General features: G+C 37.7%; 1 protein-coding gene across 1 annotated transcript in view; it reads right to left on the minus strand.

The window, feature by feature from the left end:
• The window catches only part of NSF (N-ethylmaleimide sensitive factor, vesicle fusing ATPase), a 149,062-nt gene that overhangs the window by 95,181 nt on the left and 33,138 nt on the right, over positions 1–20,743 (minus strand). Inside the window, exons 5-8 of the mRNA XM_023244667.2 lie at positions 15,566–15,732; positions 12,460–12,567; positions 11,915–11,990; positions 8,716–8,871 (exon numbers count right to left, since the gene is read on the minus strand). Of these exons, the coding sequence (XP_023100435.1) occupies positions 8,716–8,871; positions 11,915–11,990; positions 12,460–12,567; positions 15,566–15,732 (507 nt within the window). The remainder of the gene's footprint in view (positions 1–8,715; positions 8,872–11,914; positions 11,991–12,459; positions 12,568–15,565; positions 15,733–20,743) is intronic.

Below are 20,743 nucleotides of genomic sequence, written 5' to 3' on the forward strand. Positions count from 1 at the left end.
CAAATTAGGCAGTCTTTCACCTCTTCTCTAGAGCAATCCTTTTCACACAGAATAACAGTATTAACTATCTTAAGACATTAACTTTGTTTTATTCCACTGCTAAAAGCCCTCCAATAACTCCCCATTATAATCATTTGTTTAAAACTTTCATTCAGTTTGGGGCACCTGGCTGGCTCAGTTGGTAGAGCACGCAACTCTTAGGCTATAAATCCAAGCCCCATGTTGGATGCAGAGATTACTTAAAAATAAAATCTTTAAAAAAAAATATGTCATTCATTTAGCAAATATTTACATAGGGCAATACTTCTCAAACTATATATGCTAAGGTCCAGTTTTCTTTTACAAGTTTCTCATCAATATTTTTACAAAATACAATAAAAAACATGATGATGTTAAATTGCTAAAAAAAAAAAAAAGTTTCTAAATTCTTACTCTGAGTTTCAATATTTATTTCATTGTGGACTGGTAACAATGGTTCATGGCCCAGCAGTGGTCCAAAGACCATACTGCAAACAGCCCTGATGCTGACAACACATGGATAAAAAGACATTACGATTGTGCCTTCAAAGTCTTAGAGCCCTGGTTCTCAATGCAGGGCGATTCTGCCATTCAGGGGAAACAGTTCTGATCACTACACAGGAGGCAGGAAGGAAGGAGGGAACTACTGGCATTGAGTGGGTAGAGGTCAGAGATGCTGCTAAACAGCCTACAACAAACAGCTTTGGGCCCTTCTCCCAACAAAGAATTCCCCAGCCTAAAATGTCAAAAATGCTGAGGGTGAGAAATTTCCCCTAATGTGTGTAATGCAAATGAATAATTACAGTATATTAAGAATAGAGCTACATTCTAAGTACATACAAGGTACAGAGGAAGCATAGGAGAAGCACCGGAGTCTGTCTGGAAGGTCAAACAGATTCAGTAAAACAAAGGAGTCCTCATCTCCTGATTCACAGCTTTCTACAGCACAACTCCAACCTAACTTTTAAATCTAATTTCTTGCTTCTTCCAAAAACAGCTCTGCTAGACTGGTCTAAACTGTGGATTCTATACCTTGCTGAGTCTGTCACTCTTCCCAGGGCATGGATAAACCATCCTTTCCCCTCCTATCCCAAATCCCTCAGCACTCAAGGCCTAATTAAGTTCTGCCTCCTCCATGAAGTCTTCTGTGATTCTTTCTCTTAAAATTGCTATAGGACTTTTCAATTAGACCACTCATTTGGCACTTTATCATATACACTTTTGATATCATTTGTTAGGTTATGGTGCTTAACTTCTGCATGATTATTTAACATTTATAAATGTTCCATCTCTATGTTGACAATATACTTAAGACAAAGCTTCTGACATACCCATTCCAATCACTTCCTTCCCTGTATTAATGCTACAAGAGATGCCAAAAAACACATGAAGAAAGTGGACTAGACTTGTTAAGTATTAGACATTACAGTCCTACAACCAATGCTTCAGGTCTTTGAGCTCATGACAATTTGAATACATCCAGTTACTAGAGTGGTAGTTTATTTATAAACCTTAGTGTCACAGAGCGTCCATTCAATCCCACACATTGCACACTTATACTTCTTACTTCAGGCCAAGAGAAGTCCACTGATTTTTGCCACACTTACGTTCCAGAAACTGCCAGAAATAAGAAAACTAAGAAATCTCTATTGGGGCAGTTTCTCTGCTCAAATTTTAAAACCGAAACAGATAAAGAGATCTTTACATTTTCGGGCAACACCCTCACTGCCATGACAAAAATCTGAAATTTTGGAAAATGCTTCTAATCTCAAAAAGAAGCGGAAGAAGAAAAGGGGTCGAGGGGAGGAGAAGGAAGAGAATCAGGAAGAGGGGGAGGAAGAAGGAAAGGATGACAAAGAGGAAGATGAAGGAGGTGGTTTAATTCTTTAGCAGAGAGATGTTGGAGAAGTTTAAACAGTTTAAAAAATTGTCTGATATCTAAATACAAAAGTCAGATTTCTGTAGCTTATTTTCTGAATGCCTACTTATAACTGTATACAGGCAATGGTGGGGGGAGGTGAGGCCAGACATACAGATCTTCAGTGTTTTAACAACGCTTCTCTTCCTCTTCACCCTCCTAACCTATCATTTCTAAGTTCTGAGAACCTTTACAGATGGAAAACTTTGTCAATTTCTTGGAGAATTAATTAAGGAAGAAAGGCATAAGTTGTACTTAGTTACTCATCATAAAATATTCTTTGACATAAAATTGAAAGCTTCCTTGACTACTTGATTCTTGGCTTCATCTCTCCAGCATCTGGAGAGGCAGTTGAGAATACAGACCCTGGAACCAGATGTCCTCCTTCCAACCCCAGTTCTGCCACTTACGAGTTGTACAAACTGTATGTCATTTCCTTCTCCTCCTTTAAGAGTTCCTGAATCAGGAGAACCAAGTTCTAGTCCTAGTTGTGCCTCTGCCTGTGCCTCTGCCTTGCTTAGTGACCTTGGGCCATAGTTTCCACATCTGTGAAGAGAAGCCGCCAGGGGATTGCACTAGATCACCAAGGGTGATTTTGCCTCCCGGGGACCATTTTGGCAATGTCTGGACATATTTTTGGTTGTCACCTCTAGGGGTGGGTGCGAAGTGTCACTGGCATCTAGTAGGTAGAGGCTGCTAAACATCCTACAATTCACAGGACAGCCAGCGCCCCATGCCAAATAATTATCCAGTCTAAAAATGTCTTATGATGCCACAGTTGAAAATCCCTTGGCTCTAAATCTCTCAAAGACCGCCTCAGAGGTCCCCAAGAAGTGGGGCTGAGAAGGCCCATTTTAGCAGTTTTCTATGATGGGCTTTCATGAGAGAAAAAAAACGTACATGTTAAGGGTATGGACTCTGAGGCCAGACTGTCTGGGTTCAAATCTGACTCCGCCACTCACTAGCTGTATACCTTGGACTAGTTACTTAACCTTTCTGACACTGTTTCCTTCTCCATAATATGGCGTCAATACAGAATCTACCTGATAAGGCTGTTGTGAGAATGGAATAAGCTAATGTACGTAAAGCATCTAGAACAGCACCTGGCACCATGTAAGTATTAGCTACTTACCATGTAAGTATCATCATCACCACCAATGTAAATATGGGCATAAGACGGGACAAAACAGCCAGCGCTTCACTTCAGGAGTCACGTGAGCTGGATTCCTCAGTGGGAAGGGTGTGAAGACCGAGCAAATTTAAGCACAGGTCCTTCCACATCAGAAATTCTGCTCTCCCTCAAGTCATCGTGTCCCATGTCTCCCCTCTCCTGCTTCCATGGCTACGGAAAGGCTTGGATGCAAATGTTCTCATGGTTTGCAGGGAACGTGGTACTTGTACCCATTACTATCATGCAAAAAAGTAATGGGAGGAAGCAGTTTGTTAGCTATCAGCAACTTGGTCTTCACTTTCTGCCTCCCCTCATCAGGGGCTGCCATCAAAGCCCTGGGGGTCCTGTTACCCCTGCGCTGTTCTCCTCCACAGAAACTTCATGAAGGGCACACCTGTTCCCCTGCTGACAGTGAAGCCACCACAACAGAGAAGCAGCCTATGATATTACCTTTTTGTTTGTTTTCTTAACTACACAAGTGGAAATATAATCTCACACTAAAACATTCAGATGCGGAAGTACAGCAAGTAAAAGAAGAAAAATCTCCCTGTATTTCCCATCCTCACTCCCCTTTCACAGAAGTAAACGTTTTTTCAATATAATGTGTGCTTGTAAAGAGTTTTGTAATGCATTTACTTTCAGTTGTGTGTATATATATATATATATATATATATATATATATATATATATATTTTTTTTTTTTTTTTTTTTTTTTTTTTTTAATAAAACATGTGTGGGGGCACCTGGGTGGCTCAGGCAGTTGAGCATCCGACTTCGGCTCGGGTCATGATCTCACGGCTTGTGGGTTCAAGCCCCGCGTTGGGCTCTGTGCTGACAGCTCGGAGCCTGGAGCCTGCTTCGGATTCTGTATGTCTCTCTCTCTCTCTCTCTCTCTCTCTCTCTCTCTCATTCTCTCTGCCTTCCCCCACTCACGCTCTGTCTCTCTCTCTCTCTCTCAAAAATAAATATTAAAAAAAAAATGTCTGTACATTTGGATCTGTATCATTTTAAGATCTGCTTTGCTGTATTCCATAATGAGGGTAAGAGGATGTAGCATAGTTTATTTAATTATTTCCTTACTGGTGGACAGTGACCCAATTCTTGATCTGTAACTCACCTGCAGTTGCCAGCAAATCTAATCCATTAGACTCTACAGACAGCTCTGCCTCCTCAAAAGATTTATTTCTAAAAGTCTATTGATAAAAAAATGTCAACTGAATTTATATATTATTTGACTCTGAGATATTAGCATAGCTACCTTATTCCTGTTCAAATGTAAGTAAATTTTACTTAAAAAACCAAAACCAATGGAAGAATTAATTCAAGGTTAAAAATGTCAACTTATAAAAAGTTACCTATAGTTTTTTTAGAGTGTGTGCTTTAGCTCTAAATACTGCTTCAGAGATTTTGGAAATCACATGGTCATAAGCCATTTCTTCTTCTAAGTAAAAAAAAAAAAAAGAACTTTATACATTTTCCCAACATGAAAGTTAGAATTAGTAAATTAGGAAACTGTTACTTCTTCATATCCAAGTATCATCCACAAGTACTTTGTGGAAAAGCAGAAGGGGGAAGTTTTGCGTCTCTAACTAGTGAGCAATTGCTTTCTTTTCCTTTCCCAATAAATTACAGGCAGACTTGAACAGATGTCAGGTTGGCATTCAAAACCTAAAATATAGCTGAAAAGCAAGTTATGACTAATACAAGGAAAAAAGATGAATGTCAGAAAGCTTCATTTTTTTTTCTTTTTTTCAAATTTCAGATAAGCTCTTTAGCCTTAGGGTTCCTTTTACAGAGCCCTGGAGTTCGGCTAGATGTCTTAACCCCCATTTAAATTGCAATCTCTCCTCATGAGTGGGGGTGTGAAAATGCATTTTAAGAGTGTCAGTGTTTATGTTAATCTGAGCAAGAACTCCCTCTCTCTCAAATATGGCGCACAAAACCTCAGTGCTCTTTCTTCCACAGTATTTTTTTTTTTTTTTGCACTGTTCTTAGCATGTGAAAGATGTCCGCCTGTGATTGAGAGGCTCCTTATCTTCTCGGCAGCTCTACTCCATAGAGTAACTGCAGTTTCACGTATGATATCAGAAAGGAGTTGCTTTTCTTTAGGATTTCAAAAGAAACCTTAAAACTACAGGTTGAAAATGGGCTTAGAGAGGGAGACTTGAAGAAAGGCGACCAAAAAGAACAGTGTCAGTTTCAAAGAAGGGGCGGGGGGGGGGGGGGAGCACAAGACCCTAACAGAGGCTCTCCTCCCCACCAGGTGGCCTGGATATCTGCAAGATACAGAGTCACCACAAGACAGCGTGAAGCTGGAGGCCCTTCGGTCTCCAAGCCCTTTTCCTTCTAGCCCTACAACGGGTAACTTCTGCTAAAGGCCCTTTCCTTGGATACATGTAAACCTAGTCCTAAAACTACATTAAGAGATGCTAATTCTTTAACAACTATTCCACTGTTCTTTGAAGAAGGTTTTTTGGTTTTGTTTTTTGTTTTGTTTTGCTCTGGCACTTACGATTTAGGGGTAACTGCCAGGGATGCGGAAAAATCAAGTTTCTCTACAGAATCTCTATCTTTGCCAACAAAAGAGCTACAATGAGAACTGAGGTAATCAATCGATTATCCAGAACACTCTCCCCAAAACTGCATGGAAGGGAATAAGTGCAGTAAATGTCTGAGCGGAAGGACATATTCGGCTGACACTTGAGTGTGCTCAAGGACAGCAATAAGCTGCTGAGTTTATTTGCTGAGACTTGCAGATACCAGTGTGTGATGCCCACATTTCTACCCTGGGTGCTCCTAGGACATTTATTGCAGGTGCGTGACCTCATCTGACCTTTAATGTTCCTGCAGAACTATGTGCCTCTGGTTAGCCCTTTAGTCTTCCTATACCTCCTCAAAGCAACATTCCATATATATCTAAACTATATTTTCAATCCTGAAGGTAACATGAAGCTTTACAAGCAAAAGAACTGTATTACCTAAAAGCATAACTATTCATAAACACAATGAGAGAAGAGAATTCTAAATTTATCATTCTGTGAGCTCACAACTTTGATACATAGGCAAAAAGATCCATTTAGTGAACATTCCTGCTTACAAAGTAGACCCAATTCTAGACTCCATGGTACACACAATGATTTGGTCTCAAGCCAAAAGGAAAAGAGTTCTCTGCTTAAAACAAAACAGAACGGTCCCATAACCTACATAAATTATTCTTTACTAATCACTATTTTTTTCCATTTTAATCGATTTAAACAATCACACCCAGTGTCCAGTTGGATCCCAAAACCACAGAGGTTTATCTATTTAATTAAGAGTGAGGAAGAAATCAGCCAATTTTGTTCCCCCACCTGACAGGGTAAAAGAACACAGGGTATACATATAAAAAGGACCTGTGTAGTGTTACTTTTTATTCTATACAAAATGTAGCAATCTGTACTTCTATATGCCTTTACCAAAACCTAATGAGAATTTTATAACCATACTGTTCTTGCACCGCAATGAGGTACTCTACTATGGAATTCCCCCCCAAATTCAAAGGGAAAAAGAAGACTCTAATGGAAACAAGGAATGACACGTGCACAGCAAGAGAATTATTTCCCAGCCTTTTTACCATAAAAATGTAGCTTTATGACACTGAGAATCTTCATTCAGAATAAAAAAAAAAAAAAATAGTAATAATGTCTTTCAACTTAGTTCAAAAGTAAAGGTAGTTTTTTTTAATACTTTCTGTCCTTTGAATCAAATTGTTAACACATGCATCTTGATGGCCAAAAGCCATAAAGAGAAAAAAATTTTTTTAAAGAACAGAATCCATTTTTTGTCCAATTAATGTAAAAATATTAGAAAAATAAATCCACGAAAAAAGGTTTTGGATAGTAGCACTCACAAAGGCAAAGTATTATACAAAAAGCAAAGTATTATGATTTAACTAATTTCGATATGGACTACAGAAACACAGATTCATAAAGTCACTCAAAAATCCCAAATCTCTTTTGATTGAATTCCAACCTCCTCAACAGCTGGCAAAGTCACAAATCGGCCGATAGGAGTTTTGCTCCTTCACTCATTATCCACCTAACTGCAGACAGAGGCCCTAATGAGCAAGGTTTGGATAACGCACAAACAGGAAACTCGTATCTGAATAACGGAATCCTGAATAGCTTCTAAACTGTGAGAAAATATTATAATATAATGAAAAGATATAGTTTACAACAGAAGCAGTTGGTTTTCTACTTGTTAGCCAGATAATATAAATGTTCAAAGAAACAGAATCATTAGACTCTCTCAGTCTGGAAAATTAGTAAAAACATTCCACAAGAATAATTTAGAACATTTAAGATCATCCTTTTATCTCTCCTCACACCCAAAATAACCTAAACAGTATTTCCATGTCTTGACAATAAGTCCATAAACTTTCAAAATACACATGACCAAGACAGTGAATTACCACATTTTTTACTATGTTCCAAATTAAAATTCTGTTTTTTTATGGACTTGGCCTTTGTATCTTTCAGATAAAAAAGTATGTTATTGCCATCTCAAGGTGTATAAAACTCAGGTGATGAGGGTCTCTGTCATTTTCTCTTAATCCAATTCCAAACTCGACCTTTACCCAGTGAACAGGTGTGTGCTGTGCCTGTAATTTATCACAGTGAGCGGCCAGGCAGGAAGGCTACCAACAATAGGAGGCTAATAGAACCAAGCACTTAGTGCCTACACAGCAGTTCTCTTCCCCACCACACTTTTATCTGCCAGTAGCAATGTAAAGATAAAGAATGATGGAGGGTGAGGGGAGTGATATATTCGTATTCCTTCAGGGTTTTTCTTTAGATACCGTTTTTATACTAATAGTCTGCCAGAAGCTGTTATACATTCCTTTCTCAGATATTCCGTGGCTCACATTCCAATTCAACCTATATGATATGGATATGGAAACAGTCATGACAGCATTTCCACTAGGGAAAATAAAGCCACTTCACACACGGATAAATTAAATAAAACTTCAAGAAGAAAATGATAAATGAACAGCACATTTCTGTGTATGCAATATGGAAACTTCCATGTATATCCTACATTTGTCTCTTTGGATCAAACTTATCTAATTTCAAAACATGCCAGGAATTCATTTACTAGGTATGAAGATGTACTAATTGGGTAATGCAACAGCAGCTAACTAACGTAAGAACAATGCCCACAGTCTAATAGATAACGATGATTCCGCAGGGTACATCTGACCCACAGTGGGTCTTTAGAGTCAGGTGAAATTTCCAAATATGCCCTATAGGAAAACATTCATAAATAGATAAATAAAATGAAATTTCTAAATCTGTCCTATCCACAGACGTACTTAAATTAGTAAATAAATCAATAAGATAAAGTAACCGCAAATATTTCTATTTTCCCTATAAAACAAAAATGTAATTTTACAAGTTCTAATACCTCAAAAATTTTGGGGGAAACTTTTTTTAAAAGAAAAAGTTAAGACAAAAATACACTGGCAGGTTTGAAAAATAATTTCAAAACATTATTAAAAAAAAAGACTTCATCACATTTTTTTTTTTTTTAACAACATAAGATTTGATCAAATTTTCCTTTTTAAACTCACCCATCTGCTCCACAATCTCTGGAGGAAATACTCGGGAAGCAAATGCTCGTCGAAAAATATCTGAAAATTCTTTGTCCAGACCTCCTATTCCCATTTTTTCAAAGTTCCAATCAGGATTGATGATAGACTGGCGATTTTCCTTAGTTTTAGCTTTGCCTATGTCAAACAAAGATAATCAAATGTGAAACAAGAACTTCATTACCAGGTGGAATAAGATAAGTTTCACTGGGCATCTTTAATGAATCAAGAGAAGTTATCCTCTACAAAGATGAACATGCTCTTAGCTGACTTTCTAATAAGAAGAATGAGTTTTGCTATGTTAACTACTGTGCCTGGGACCCACTTAGGGCCAGCAAAACACTTGTGAAATGTCTAAGCTCACACAGTCGTCCATTTGTGATCAATCCATGGAGCCTGGTCCTCTTAGCCTCTAATCTTAACCAAGTTAACTAACTTGGCTGATTAGAAGAAACATCATGTGTCTATCTGATGAAGGAAATACTAGTTGCTAGAAATGCAAGTGAAATCTAATAATCCTCAAGGCTCCTGAAGCAAGTGTATTTTAAAATGCATGTATTTATCTAGATGTTTATAAACTCTGTATATAACCCCTCAGCCTGAGAAGATGCACTGAATAAGTCTGATGTCTTATTTTTGTTTTTCCCCATTTGCACACAAAAGTTTAAGATCATCCTACAGTCTTAATAATTTCAAAATTCATGTTTTCACTTTCACAAAGACAAAAATTATCTAACTTAAATGTCATAGTGCCACCTAAAGTAACTCAAGAGAACCACATGAGCTATCTCAAAAACAATAAAAGTGCCTTAGTACATTCTACTAACAAAAAAGAAAGTGATACAATTTTTTAAATTAGAAAACAAATGGTCACATTAGAAAAAGTTTACCCTAGATGGTGATTTTATGGTTAGAGTTTTGTGGACTCCACATTTCTTCTTTGAAGCTATCTGAAAATATATTTCTTATACGGTACTGCCCTCTTGCGGCCAAATTTACTGCATGCTGTATCAGTCCACAATTTTATTTATCAATGGAAAAAACCTATCAATCACACCTTTGCATGAATTACTTAGAAATACCCACATTGTAAGAAAGCCATGCAATGCCCACAAGACAAGACACCTTGGAGCGCCTGAGTGGCTCAGTCTGTTAAGCATCTGACTCTCAATTTCCGCTCAGGTCATGATCTCATGGTTCCTGAGATTGAGCCTCTTGTCCGGCTCTGCACTGACAGCACATAGACTGTTTTGGGTTCGTTCTCTCTCTCTCTCTCTCTCTCTCTCTCTCTCTCTCTCTCTCTCTCTCTCTCTCCCCCTACCCTGCTTGCATGCACGCACTCTCCCTCTCTCTTCTCTCAAACATTAAAAAAAAAAGGTAAGGCATCTTAACAAAAGGTGTATGAAAGGTGTATAAAATACAAAGAAAACACTTCAGAAATGTATTGGATCAATAATTGGAGATTCTGAGAAATCCTAATCCATAAGACAACATGCATAGTCATTAAAAATTATGTTGTTGAGACATATTTATTAAGAGGCTTGAAATATGTCAAGCAAAAGAACAAATTATAAAACATTATGAAAATAGAATCAAATTGTAAAATTTTAGAGTGTGTGAGCTATTTTTGAGTGAATGTCTATCCAAATTTTATGATTTATTTTATTGTAAAATTCAGAAAAAACAGTAAGAAGGGAATAACTTAAGGACTGAGGAAAAAGGTCACATATTTGAAGTTAAGTAACCTTGGAAATCGTGGTGTGTAGCCAACGAAAATCCTCTTCTTTCTACTGGCGTAGACACTGGCACAGTGAAAACCAACCCCAAGTCAGAACTACTACACAGTTAATGGCGTCATTATTCTGGGGAGTTACTTTTCTTAGAGACCAATCTGCATTATTTTAATATAATAAAAGCAAGACTAACATACAAGAGCAGGACTGAGCTATGAGTCTGTTGGAGAGACTTTCTTCACCTGCACATTCACCATTTAACTCAATCACAAACCAAAGTGACGCTAGGATCACATTTAACACACCACCGTGCACGAGGCAGTCGACAAATAACTGAACAGTTCTCAAGGTTATGAAAGACGGTGGAAGTCTGAGGAACTATCAGAGAGAAGGACTTTAGAAATTAAATGACTAAATGCAATGCGAGATCCTCAATCAGATCCTAGAACAGAAAGGACATAATGAAAAAACTAGTGAAATCCAAATAAAGTCTGTATTTTATTTTTTTAATGTTTATTTATTTTTTGAAAGAGAGAGAGCGTGAGCAAGGTAGGAGGTAGATACAGAGAGGGAGATACAGAATTCGAATCAGGCTCCAGGCTCTGAGCTGTCAGCACAGAGCCCAACGCTGGGCCTGAACCCACAAACCGTGAGATCATGACCTGAACCGAAGTCAGACCCTCAACTGACTGAGCTACCCAGACACCCCTAAAGTCTATATTTTAGTTAGTGGCCATGCAACCATGTTAACTTGGTTTTGGTAACTGTACTCTAGTTATTTGAGATGGAACATCAAGGAAGCTGGTGAAAGGTATATCGGACCTCTCTGTGCTATTCTTGCAAATCTTCTGTAAGCCTGAACTTACCTCAATATTGAAAGTTTAAAAATCAATTTTAGGGGCGCCTGGGTGGCGCAGTCGGTGAAGCGTCCGACTTCAGCCAGGTCACGATCTCGCGGCCCGTGAGTTCGAGCCCCGCGTCGGGCTCTGGGCTGATGGCTCAGAGCCTGTAGCCTGTTTCCGATTCTGTGTCTCCCTCTCTCTCTGCCCCTCCCCCATTCATGCTCTGTCTCTCTCTGTCCCAAAAATAAATAAACGTTGAAAAAAAAAATTAAAAAAAAAAAAGAGTCACTTATGGTTTAAAAAAAAAAAAATCAATTTTATCTGTATTTTTCCTGATTTTTAGTGTGGTTACTAGGAAATTAAAAATTATACATATGGCTCACATTACACTTCTATTGGACAATGATATCTAGTGAAGGTTTTAAACTTTTTTCTCTGTATCAGCACATCTGACAGTGATGAAATCCTCCATGATTTTGTTATAAACCTTCTCAATGGAGATGCCCTTATTCTTCTCCCAGACTTGAAAAGCGTGGTACTTGAGGCACAAATAATAACAGAGACAGTCTCACTTCATTCAGAGTTTTCTAAAATTACAAATCTTACCAATAAGATTGAGTGATGAATTGTCTGCTTTTTCAAATGCAACTTGACTGTTTCCAACAACCAGTCCTACTTCAATCTGTATAGAAAAACAATTAGTAGTAGTTAGTCTAATAATAGACTTCTGGACTTCTTAACACAAGGCCAAAAATGAAGGGGAAATAAGGTCTCTCTGAGCAAAGCAACTCTTCCAAACTATCATCTAAGTTAAATTAATTTTTCTCCTAACTACCTTGTACTATTTCTATTTAATTTCAATGCATGTGTCTTTTGATAATGTCTGTCTTTTTGTTATTATTTATGAACAATCATCATCTGCATTCAACCAGGAATACAAGTACCCATACAAATTTCAAATTACTATTAAGTCTACAAGTGTATTTTCTGCTATACTTTAATAACAGCGCTAGCTTATAAGAGCAATGTTTTCTCCCTACTACCTTAAAAGAAAGAGTACATAATATAAATCACTGAGCAAGAGAATGGCTAGGAATGTTATATTAATCTGCACAATTCACATCACAATGATTATTAAAAATAAAACATACCTTCTGTCTTTTTCCTGTCGCAGGCTCTCCCTTCAGGATGCTAGGATCCATGGCTTCGATATCCTTTACCAGCAAACCGAAAAGCTTTTCATTGAAGCTAAATACAAGCTATGTAGAAAAGAGATAAGGGGAGAAAAACTACTTCATGATACAATGGCTTGATTCTCACATCATCACCAGTGTTTTCCAAATGCAGGGAAGCAGCTTTCTCCTGTACATCCCTCTCAAATCTGTTCCACAGGCAAACTGCTCACACAAGCAATGAGAAGAAAAGGGAACTAACATTCACTGAGGTATCTTCATGTGCCAAACCGTATAGGATGTCCTATACTTGATATTCACAAACTGTCTTGGAAACAGATAGTCTTCCTCAGTTTTACTAGGAAGGGAGCTGAGATCCGGAGAGGGCTTAAGCAATGGAAACCAGAGTCATAGTAAACAATAGTGCCAGGATTCAAGCTTGGGTCCATGACTCTAAAATTCATGCCTTTCCACCAGCAATGCAAAATTCCTGCCATACAAGTTCACTGACAGATGGTGAATGCTCATTCATTCACCAAGTATTTATTGAGCGCCTTCCATAACCTAGGCCCTCTTCTACATGCTGGGGTATAACAGTTAAGCACAGCAGGCAAAGCTGACTGTTAATCCTGCCACTAGTGACTACTGCAAGTGGGAATAAAAAGTAACAACAGCGATGTGGGGTAAGATATTTATTTCTTCTCTGTATTATTTGTTCCCTGTATTATTTCTTCTCTGCATAATCATATATCTGCATGATACTAGGTTTTACATAATCACAAATACCAAAGCATTTGCTATTAAACTAGTAACACTAAAGGAAAAGGTAAAAACAATGACATTTAGGTAGGCAATGAGAGCACAATTATTCATCAAAAAGTGTAGGGATCCAGAAGAAATACAGCACGGCTCAAAAAGCAATGGACAGGGGTGCCGGGGTGGCTCAGGCAGTTGGGCGTCCGACTTCGGCTCAGGTCATGATCTCACGGTCCGTGAGTTCAAGCCCCGCGTCAGGCTCTGTGCTGACAGCTCAGAGCCTGGAGCCTGCTTCAGATTCTGTGTCTCCCTCTCTCTCTGACCCTCTCCCATTCATGCTCTGTCTCTCTCTGTCTCAAAAATAAATAAACATTAAAAAAAATTTTTAAAAAAACAAACAAAAAAAAAGCAATGGACATGTGGTCACCAAATTATCAGCTGACTGCCATCCTGGGGAGCCTTCCCGGACCATCTAATCTCAATTAGCACCATACTGGTCCTCCAGCGCATCATCTCATTTTACTTAAATTCAAGTACTTAACATTAACAGCAATGGCATTTCTCATTTTCTGTCTTCCCCAACTAGAAAGTAAGCTCTGTAAGAGTAGGAATTGTGTATATTTTGTTCACTGCTGACCTGCAGAACCTAACATAGTAGGCTGAAACATACTAGGTTATCCATTAAACACTTGGTTAATTAATTAGCAGCTCAATTAACCAATGGGTTCTTGTCTCAGCTACAGCCCTGGCAGTGTAGCCATGGGCACAACATTTACCCTCTCTGAATGTAAAAATCACTCATTCCAATTCTAGTACTCTTAAAAATAATAAACTGTCTAGCAGTGACTCAGTTTCCACTTGTGCAAGTTTGATATCATAATGTATGGATTACCCAGATCCCTAGTCTTGTTCTTCCAGATTTATGCCATTTCACTGAGGTGAGAGAATCAAAAGAAATGACACTCCTTTCATCCAACAGCTGTTTCTTTCCACCACTTCTCTCCCTGCCGGTTCCACATACTTTCCCAGGTGAGAGCCTCTGAGATAGTGTAGGTGAGTCACTAGAGATCAGAATGCTATAAGCAGTGATTTGCAAACTTTTGGTCTTATGATCCCTTTATATGCCTAAAACTATCTGAGAACTCTCAAAGAGCCTTTGTTTAAGTGGATTATATCCACTGGTATTCACTCTAGTAGAAATCAGAACAAGAAACTTAAAATGTATTTATTAATTTAAAAATAACAATAAATTTATCATGTGTGAACATAAATGATATTTTTTAACATAAAAAAACCCACCTATTTCTGAAATAAAAAACATAAGTGGAAACCATGGCACTGTCACATTTTTGTAAATCTCTTTAACATCTTGCCTAATGGAAGACAGCTGGACCCTCACATCTCCTTTAATAGCCAATGTGCTGAGCTAGCACACATCACATAGTTTGCAGAACTCCATTGTGCATTTGTGAGAGAATAAGAGGAAAAAGAGACATAACACCTTGGTATTATTATGAAAATAATTCTGACTTCACAAACGCCCTGAAGAGCTTCAGGTCTCTGGACCATACTTTGAGAACTGCTGCTATGGCGTTATGATAGGAGGAAGGAGTTAGGAATAATTAAGAAAAGTCACAAAGAAGGAGACAAATATAATGGTAAGGCCAAAAGAGCAATGCTTATTTATGTGTACAAACAAGCAGCAATTTATGGACTCACACAGCTTTTTAAGTAAAACTTTAAAAGAACAGAATTTCTTCCTAGGAGATTAACAATATACTAACTGAAGTCCTTTTGCAAGAAGGCAAGATCAGCAATATCATTTTTAAGGATAGAAAAATTGGGCTTCAGAGGTTCCAAGAAAAACCTGAAAATACACATACATAATTTTCTTAAGATTCTCAAATTAGTTTAGAACCAAAAAAGTTACGAATTACTTTTCTACAGAAATATATCAGAAATATATATAAAATATATAATATAAAAAGAAATATAATATAAAAAGAAAAACCATCCAGAGACAAAACAAGTGTCTCACAATAAAAAAAAAGTAAGAAATCTGAAACATTTAAGTCTGCAGCATTCTCAAGTTTGCACAGGGAAAAGCTGCTGTAATTAAATTTGACATTGTAACCTAAAAGTTACTTTAGAATTTTTTTGAATGGACTCAAGACATTCAGCACACGTATCACCCTCACTTTTTATCAATTGGATATATCTGTCCATATACAGAGCTCCTCCCAATTTTTAAACAGTCGAATTAATTTGGACAACTGCAATGACTGGAATGCCTGTCAAGTGGAAGAAATGAAAGAAAATTCAAAACTACCTGCTGTCCCACTGAGAACGCCTGGTTGTTGAACTGCTGAATGAATTCCGCTGCCATCTTGTCAGTATCATAAGGATTGGAGTCAATGCTTTTTTTCTGCAGGAAATCAATCTCGATGGTCATTGTGCCAATACACTGTTTGGCCTTGTCAAATGTATATAAGGATACTAGAGGGGAAAAGAAGCATTTCTTAAAACACAGGGACACCAAATACTTGCTGTGTTTTGAGTAACTAAAAGTTTCACATAAATGAATCCTAACAAAACTTGACCAAAAGAGGGCTTTCCATGGCCTTTACTGACAGGACACACAAGCACAGATTAAAGAAAATGATAATAACCACTAGAGATTTTGTTCCCCTCTGAATTAATTAGTTCACATTGTACAGCATTCTCCCTCTACCTTTACCCCTCACCCAACTCTTATGGGAAATCACAGCCCTCCCCACATGGTCTCTACATCTTCCTCCTTCTCATTTAACAGAGGACAAATGATAGTATGGGAAGTCCCAGTGGAGTTGGCATAACACGCTGCTTTCAAACAAGATTTTTGTTTGACACAAGCAAGAGCTAAGGTGAGAAGTGTGTACTCTTTTGTCCTAGCAAGTTACTATGCAGGAAAAAAAAAAAAAAGCTTGAGAAAAAATAAATTACTCCAGAGCGATTTAAATTTCGACATTTCTTAAAAAAAAAATTATGTTTATTTATTTTTGAAGGAGAGAGAGACAGAGTGTGAGCAGGGGAGGGGCAGAGAGAGAGAGGGAGACACAGAATCTGAAGCAGGCTCCAGGCTCTGAGCTGCCAGCACAGAGCCCGATGCAGGGCTCAAACTCACGGCTGTGAGATCATGACCTGAGCCGAAGTCAGATGCCTAACTGATTGAGCCACCCAGCCACCCCTGGCATTTCTTTTTTAATACTATAAAAATATTTACTAGGGCACCCAGGTGGTTCAGTTGGTTAAGCGTCCAGCTCTTGGTTTTGGCACAGGTCATGATCTCGCAGCTTCATGGGTTTGAGCCCCGCATCAGTCTCTGCACTGGTAGCTTGGAGCCTCTCTCTCCAAGAGATTCTCTCTCTCTTGGGATTCTCTCTCTCTCCCTCTCTCTCTGTCCCTCCCCTATTCGCACCGTCTCTGTCTCTCTCAAAATAAATAAATAAGCTTTTGAAAAAATATATATTTACTGAACACCTACTATAGCCAGGGAACTATGGTAAGTACTACATGTATAACATGTAAAAGAAGCCAAGGACATTTTTAACTCATCTTTGTATGAACAACACCTGACAGCAAAAAACCCAATTTCCATGCTGGTAACAAAGGAGTCAAGACAAAGGGACTTTGGAGTCTGTGTTTCAATAGATTCTGTTAGTAACTAGAAAATCAAAGTAAATCATCTAGCTCTCTGTGCCTTGATTTGTCACATTTGTAAAACAAGAAGACAGGACCACATAAACCTTATGATTCTTTCATACCCTAAATTCTATTCTAAATTTATTTCTTATAGTCTAGCCAGTTGAATTAAAGATTTTCTCTATATTCTCTGAATGAAATTGCTTATGCAATCATATTTTTATATCCTGGCTTACTGTTGTAAAGGGGTACACACATATTTTAAAGATAAACATTTTCAAAAGCAAAATAACTAAGAAAGCCAGAGTAAGGAATAGAAAATTCACTGAAGATCAAAGAGTAAGTCCAAATCTCAGCTGAAAGTTTCAGATATTTTCTTGCCTCTACTTCTCAGTGTTTTGTTCTTTCTTAACATTTCCTAGAAAATACAGGTTATACATTAAGTAATTTTCATAAACAAGACAGCCTAATTGTTTCCTCACATAGTGAAGATAACTATAGAAGTAAATGTTAATGTAAAAATGAATAAGTTGATTCATCGATTCCATTTCCAGGTGTCTGTCCCAAAGACTCCTGAACATTTGCCTAAAAATGGAGAGGTTCCTTGCACCATTATTTTCAACAGTCAACACTGAAAAAAACAGTGATCAGTAAGGAAATAATGAATAAAATGTGGCATATTCATAATGTGGAATACCAGACAGCAATCAAAATAAAAACTCGATGTATATTTAATAAATATGGCTATTAAAACAAAATATTGAAGGGGGCCTGGGTGGCTTAGTCAGTTAAGTGTCTGACTCTTGGTTTCAGCTCAGGTCATGGTTCGTGAGTTTGGGCCCTACATCAGGCTCTGTGCTCTCTCCTTCTCTCTCTACCCCTCTCCCACTTGTGCTCTCTCTCTATCAAAAATAAATAAATAAACTTATAAATATATATATTGAATAAAAAACTATATTGCAGAAAGATTCATACCGTATGACATCATTACATGCATTAAAGACTCAAAAATAGGGGCGCCTGGGTGGCTCAGTCAGGTAAGTGTCCGACTTCGGCTCAGGTCATGATCTCACAATTCGTGAGTTCGAGCTCCACGTCAGGCTCTGTGTTGACAGCTCAGATCCTGGAGCCTGCTTCAGATTCTGTGTGTCCCTCTCTCTCTCTGCCCCTCCCTTGCTCGTGCTCTCTCTCTTTCTCTCTCAAAAATAAACATTAAAAAAAATTTAATTAAAAATAAATAAAAATAAAGACTGAAAAACAATTCTATAACATAATGCATGTACATGTATATAAATATACACACATGTGTTTATATATGAGTGTGTATCATCTATATATCAAGAAACTTAAGTGTATTAAAATATCATTACTGACTATAGTTTTTCAAATGTGCTTTAAGGTTAGTGTTCCTAAATAGAAAAGACCAAGCTCTTAGAATTTCAGATGCTGTGGGCAGTACCATGGACAGCGCCACAGGCAGCACCATGGTCAGCACCATTGTCAGCCTCAAAGGGCCAGATGCCCTGAAGTATCCACAAGCAAAGGACCATAAGATTGAGAATGTTTTCTTATTTTAAGATTTATAGCAATTTAATGTCAAAGACTAATAAAAATTATTTTTATAAGCAAAGAATGTATAGGCAGTATTTGAATAAACAGTTACAATGAATAAACATTACAATGAAAAAGGTATATGATGATGGTCAAAAACATGTTAATTGAACATCAGTCTGTAATACCTAAAATAAGGCATCTCCAGATGGAGAGAAGACTAAATGATTCTTCTAGAAGATTCCTTCACACTAAAATCACTGACCTGACTGCAAAAAATTCTCACCCTACAGACAGAAACTCCTGTTCCAGAATCTTTGAATTAGCACTCCCCTTCATACCACACATCCTACCCTAACTGTGCCCACATCACTACTACACTGAATCAGTTTTCTACCTTTATGGCCACATCATCTACATCACTCAAGCCTCCAAACCCTTCCTTGTCCCAAGCTTACCCCCCTAAGTCCCACTTGATCATTTAGTTTTATAATTTTGACCATTAAATCTGCTTGGGTCACTTTAAGAAAAATATTTATTTATTAAGAGAAAGAGAAAGAGAGAGAGAGAGAGAGAGAGAGAGAGAAACAGAGAAAGAGAGTCACAAGCAGGCACTGTCAGCACAGTGCCCTGTGCGGAGCTTGACCCCATGTGCCGTGAGACCATGACCTCAGCCGAAATCAAGAGTCAGACACCCAAACAGACGGGCACCCCATTTGATTCACCTTTTAAAGAACGGACTGTACTGCTAGTGCAGACCCTGCTTGGGATTCTCTCTCTCCCTCTCTATCTGCCCCTCCTGCACCCACATGCACACATACTCTCTCTCTCTCAAAATTTAAAAAAAAAAAAAAAAAAAAAAGCTTAAAAAAAAAAGAACAACTCTACCAACAAGACAACCATTTCTGGTAGCAGAAGAATGCTTTAAATATAATTTAAGTCACAAAATACATTTCTCAACTCATCAAGATTTATTACCTTGAATTTCCATACCTTTCCACAACAGAATGTATTTACTAAAGGTTAAACTTAAGCACTCTCTTAACTGTATTTAGAAAAATATGTTTGAAGAAATAAGCAACCTAAGCTACATACACACTCATTTTCTCACTAATACATTTTCATTTCTACCAATGTCTGTAAATAAGGAACCTTGGTTTCATGCACTGACCTACTTCACTTCGGTGCTGAATTCCTTCACTGTTTCAGCTTCTCACCCTGCTTCAGGTGAGGGGGTTATAATAAAGAGAATCACTTGTCAGTGTCTCCCAAAATGTGGCTGAGGAACCACTTAACAATGAGTGTTCAAAACACAGATTCAGGAATCAGATTCCTCAAGGAAAGGGCCCGAGAATCTTTTTTTTTTTTTTTTTTTTTTTTTAACAAACTCTCCAGATGTTTCTCTCAGGCAAATTTGGAAAGCACTAATTATGCAACTCTCTCCACCAGCTACCCATATCTAAAGTGATTTCCTTTATTTTTACCCCAATCAAAAAATTTTATCCTTCATCCTATTTCCACAAAGGGAAAAAAAAGCCACCTAAAGATATCCCCAATATTGGGGCACCTGGCTGGTTGAGTCAGTGGAGCATGCAACTCTTGATCTGGGGGTTGTGAGTTCAAGCCCCATGTTGGGTGTAGAGATTACTTTAAAAAATAAAATCTTAGGGGTGTCTAGGTGGCTCAGTTGTTAAGTGTCTGACTCTTGATTTCAGCTCAGGTCATGATCTCATTGTTGTGAGATTGGGCCCTACGTCAGGGTCTGCGCTGAGTGTGGAGCCTGCTTGGAATTCTCTTCCTCCCTCTCTTTCTGCCCTTCCCCCACTCTCTCTCTCAAAATAAATAAATATGTTAAAAATAAAATAAAATCTACAAAAGAGAGATAACCCCAATATTTCAGTTCCCTCTAAGGAAAAAATAAATAAAAAGAAGTTCCCATGAAAAATTTTAAAAAATAACTCCACAAGTTTACTACGAAAAGAAAACATAAACATATAACAAAATACTGCAGCATTTCAGCTGATGAAGTGTCTTCCCCCAAAGAAATCAACCATGAACTAGAAAAAAATATGCGTAACACTTTAAACTGAATTAAATATCCTCAAACAAGTACTTAGAAAAACAACAAAACATCTAAAATCAGAAGATTAAAAAATAAGAACACAAATAGACAAAAGAAATGCAATGAGAGTTTATGGAACTCAGGAAAGAAACTGAAGAAAAAGATAAAACTATTTCAGAGTGAATAATAAATTATAAAGTGCCCATAGGAGAG

Source organism: Felis catus, chromosome E1 (genome assembly GCF_018350175.1).
Source record: "Felis catus isolate Fca126 chromosome E1, F.catus_Fca126_mat1.0, whole genome shotgun sequence".
NCBI lineage: Eukaryota > Metazoa > Chordata > Mammalia > Carnivora > Felidae > Felis > Felis catus.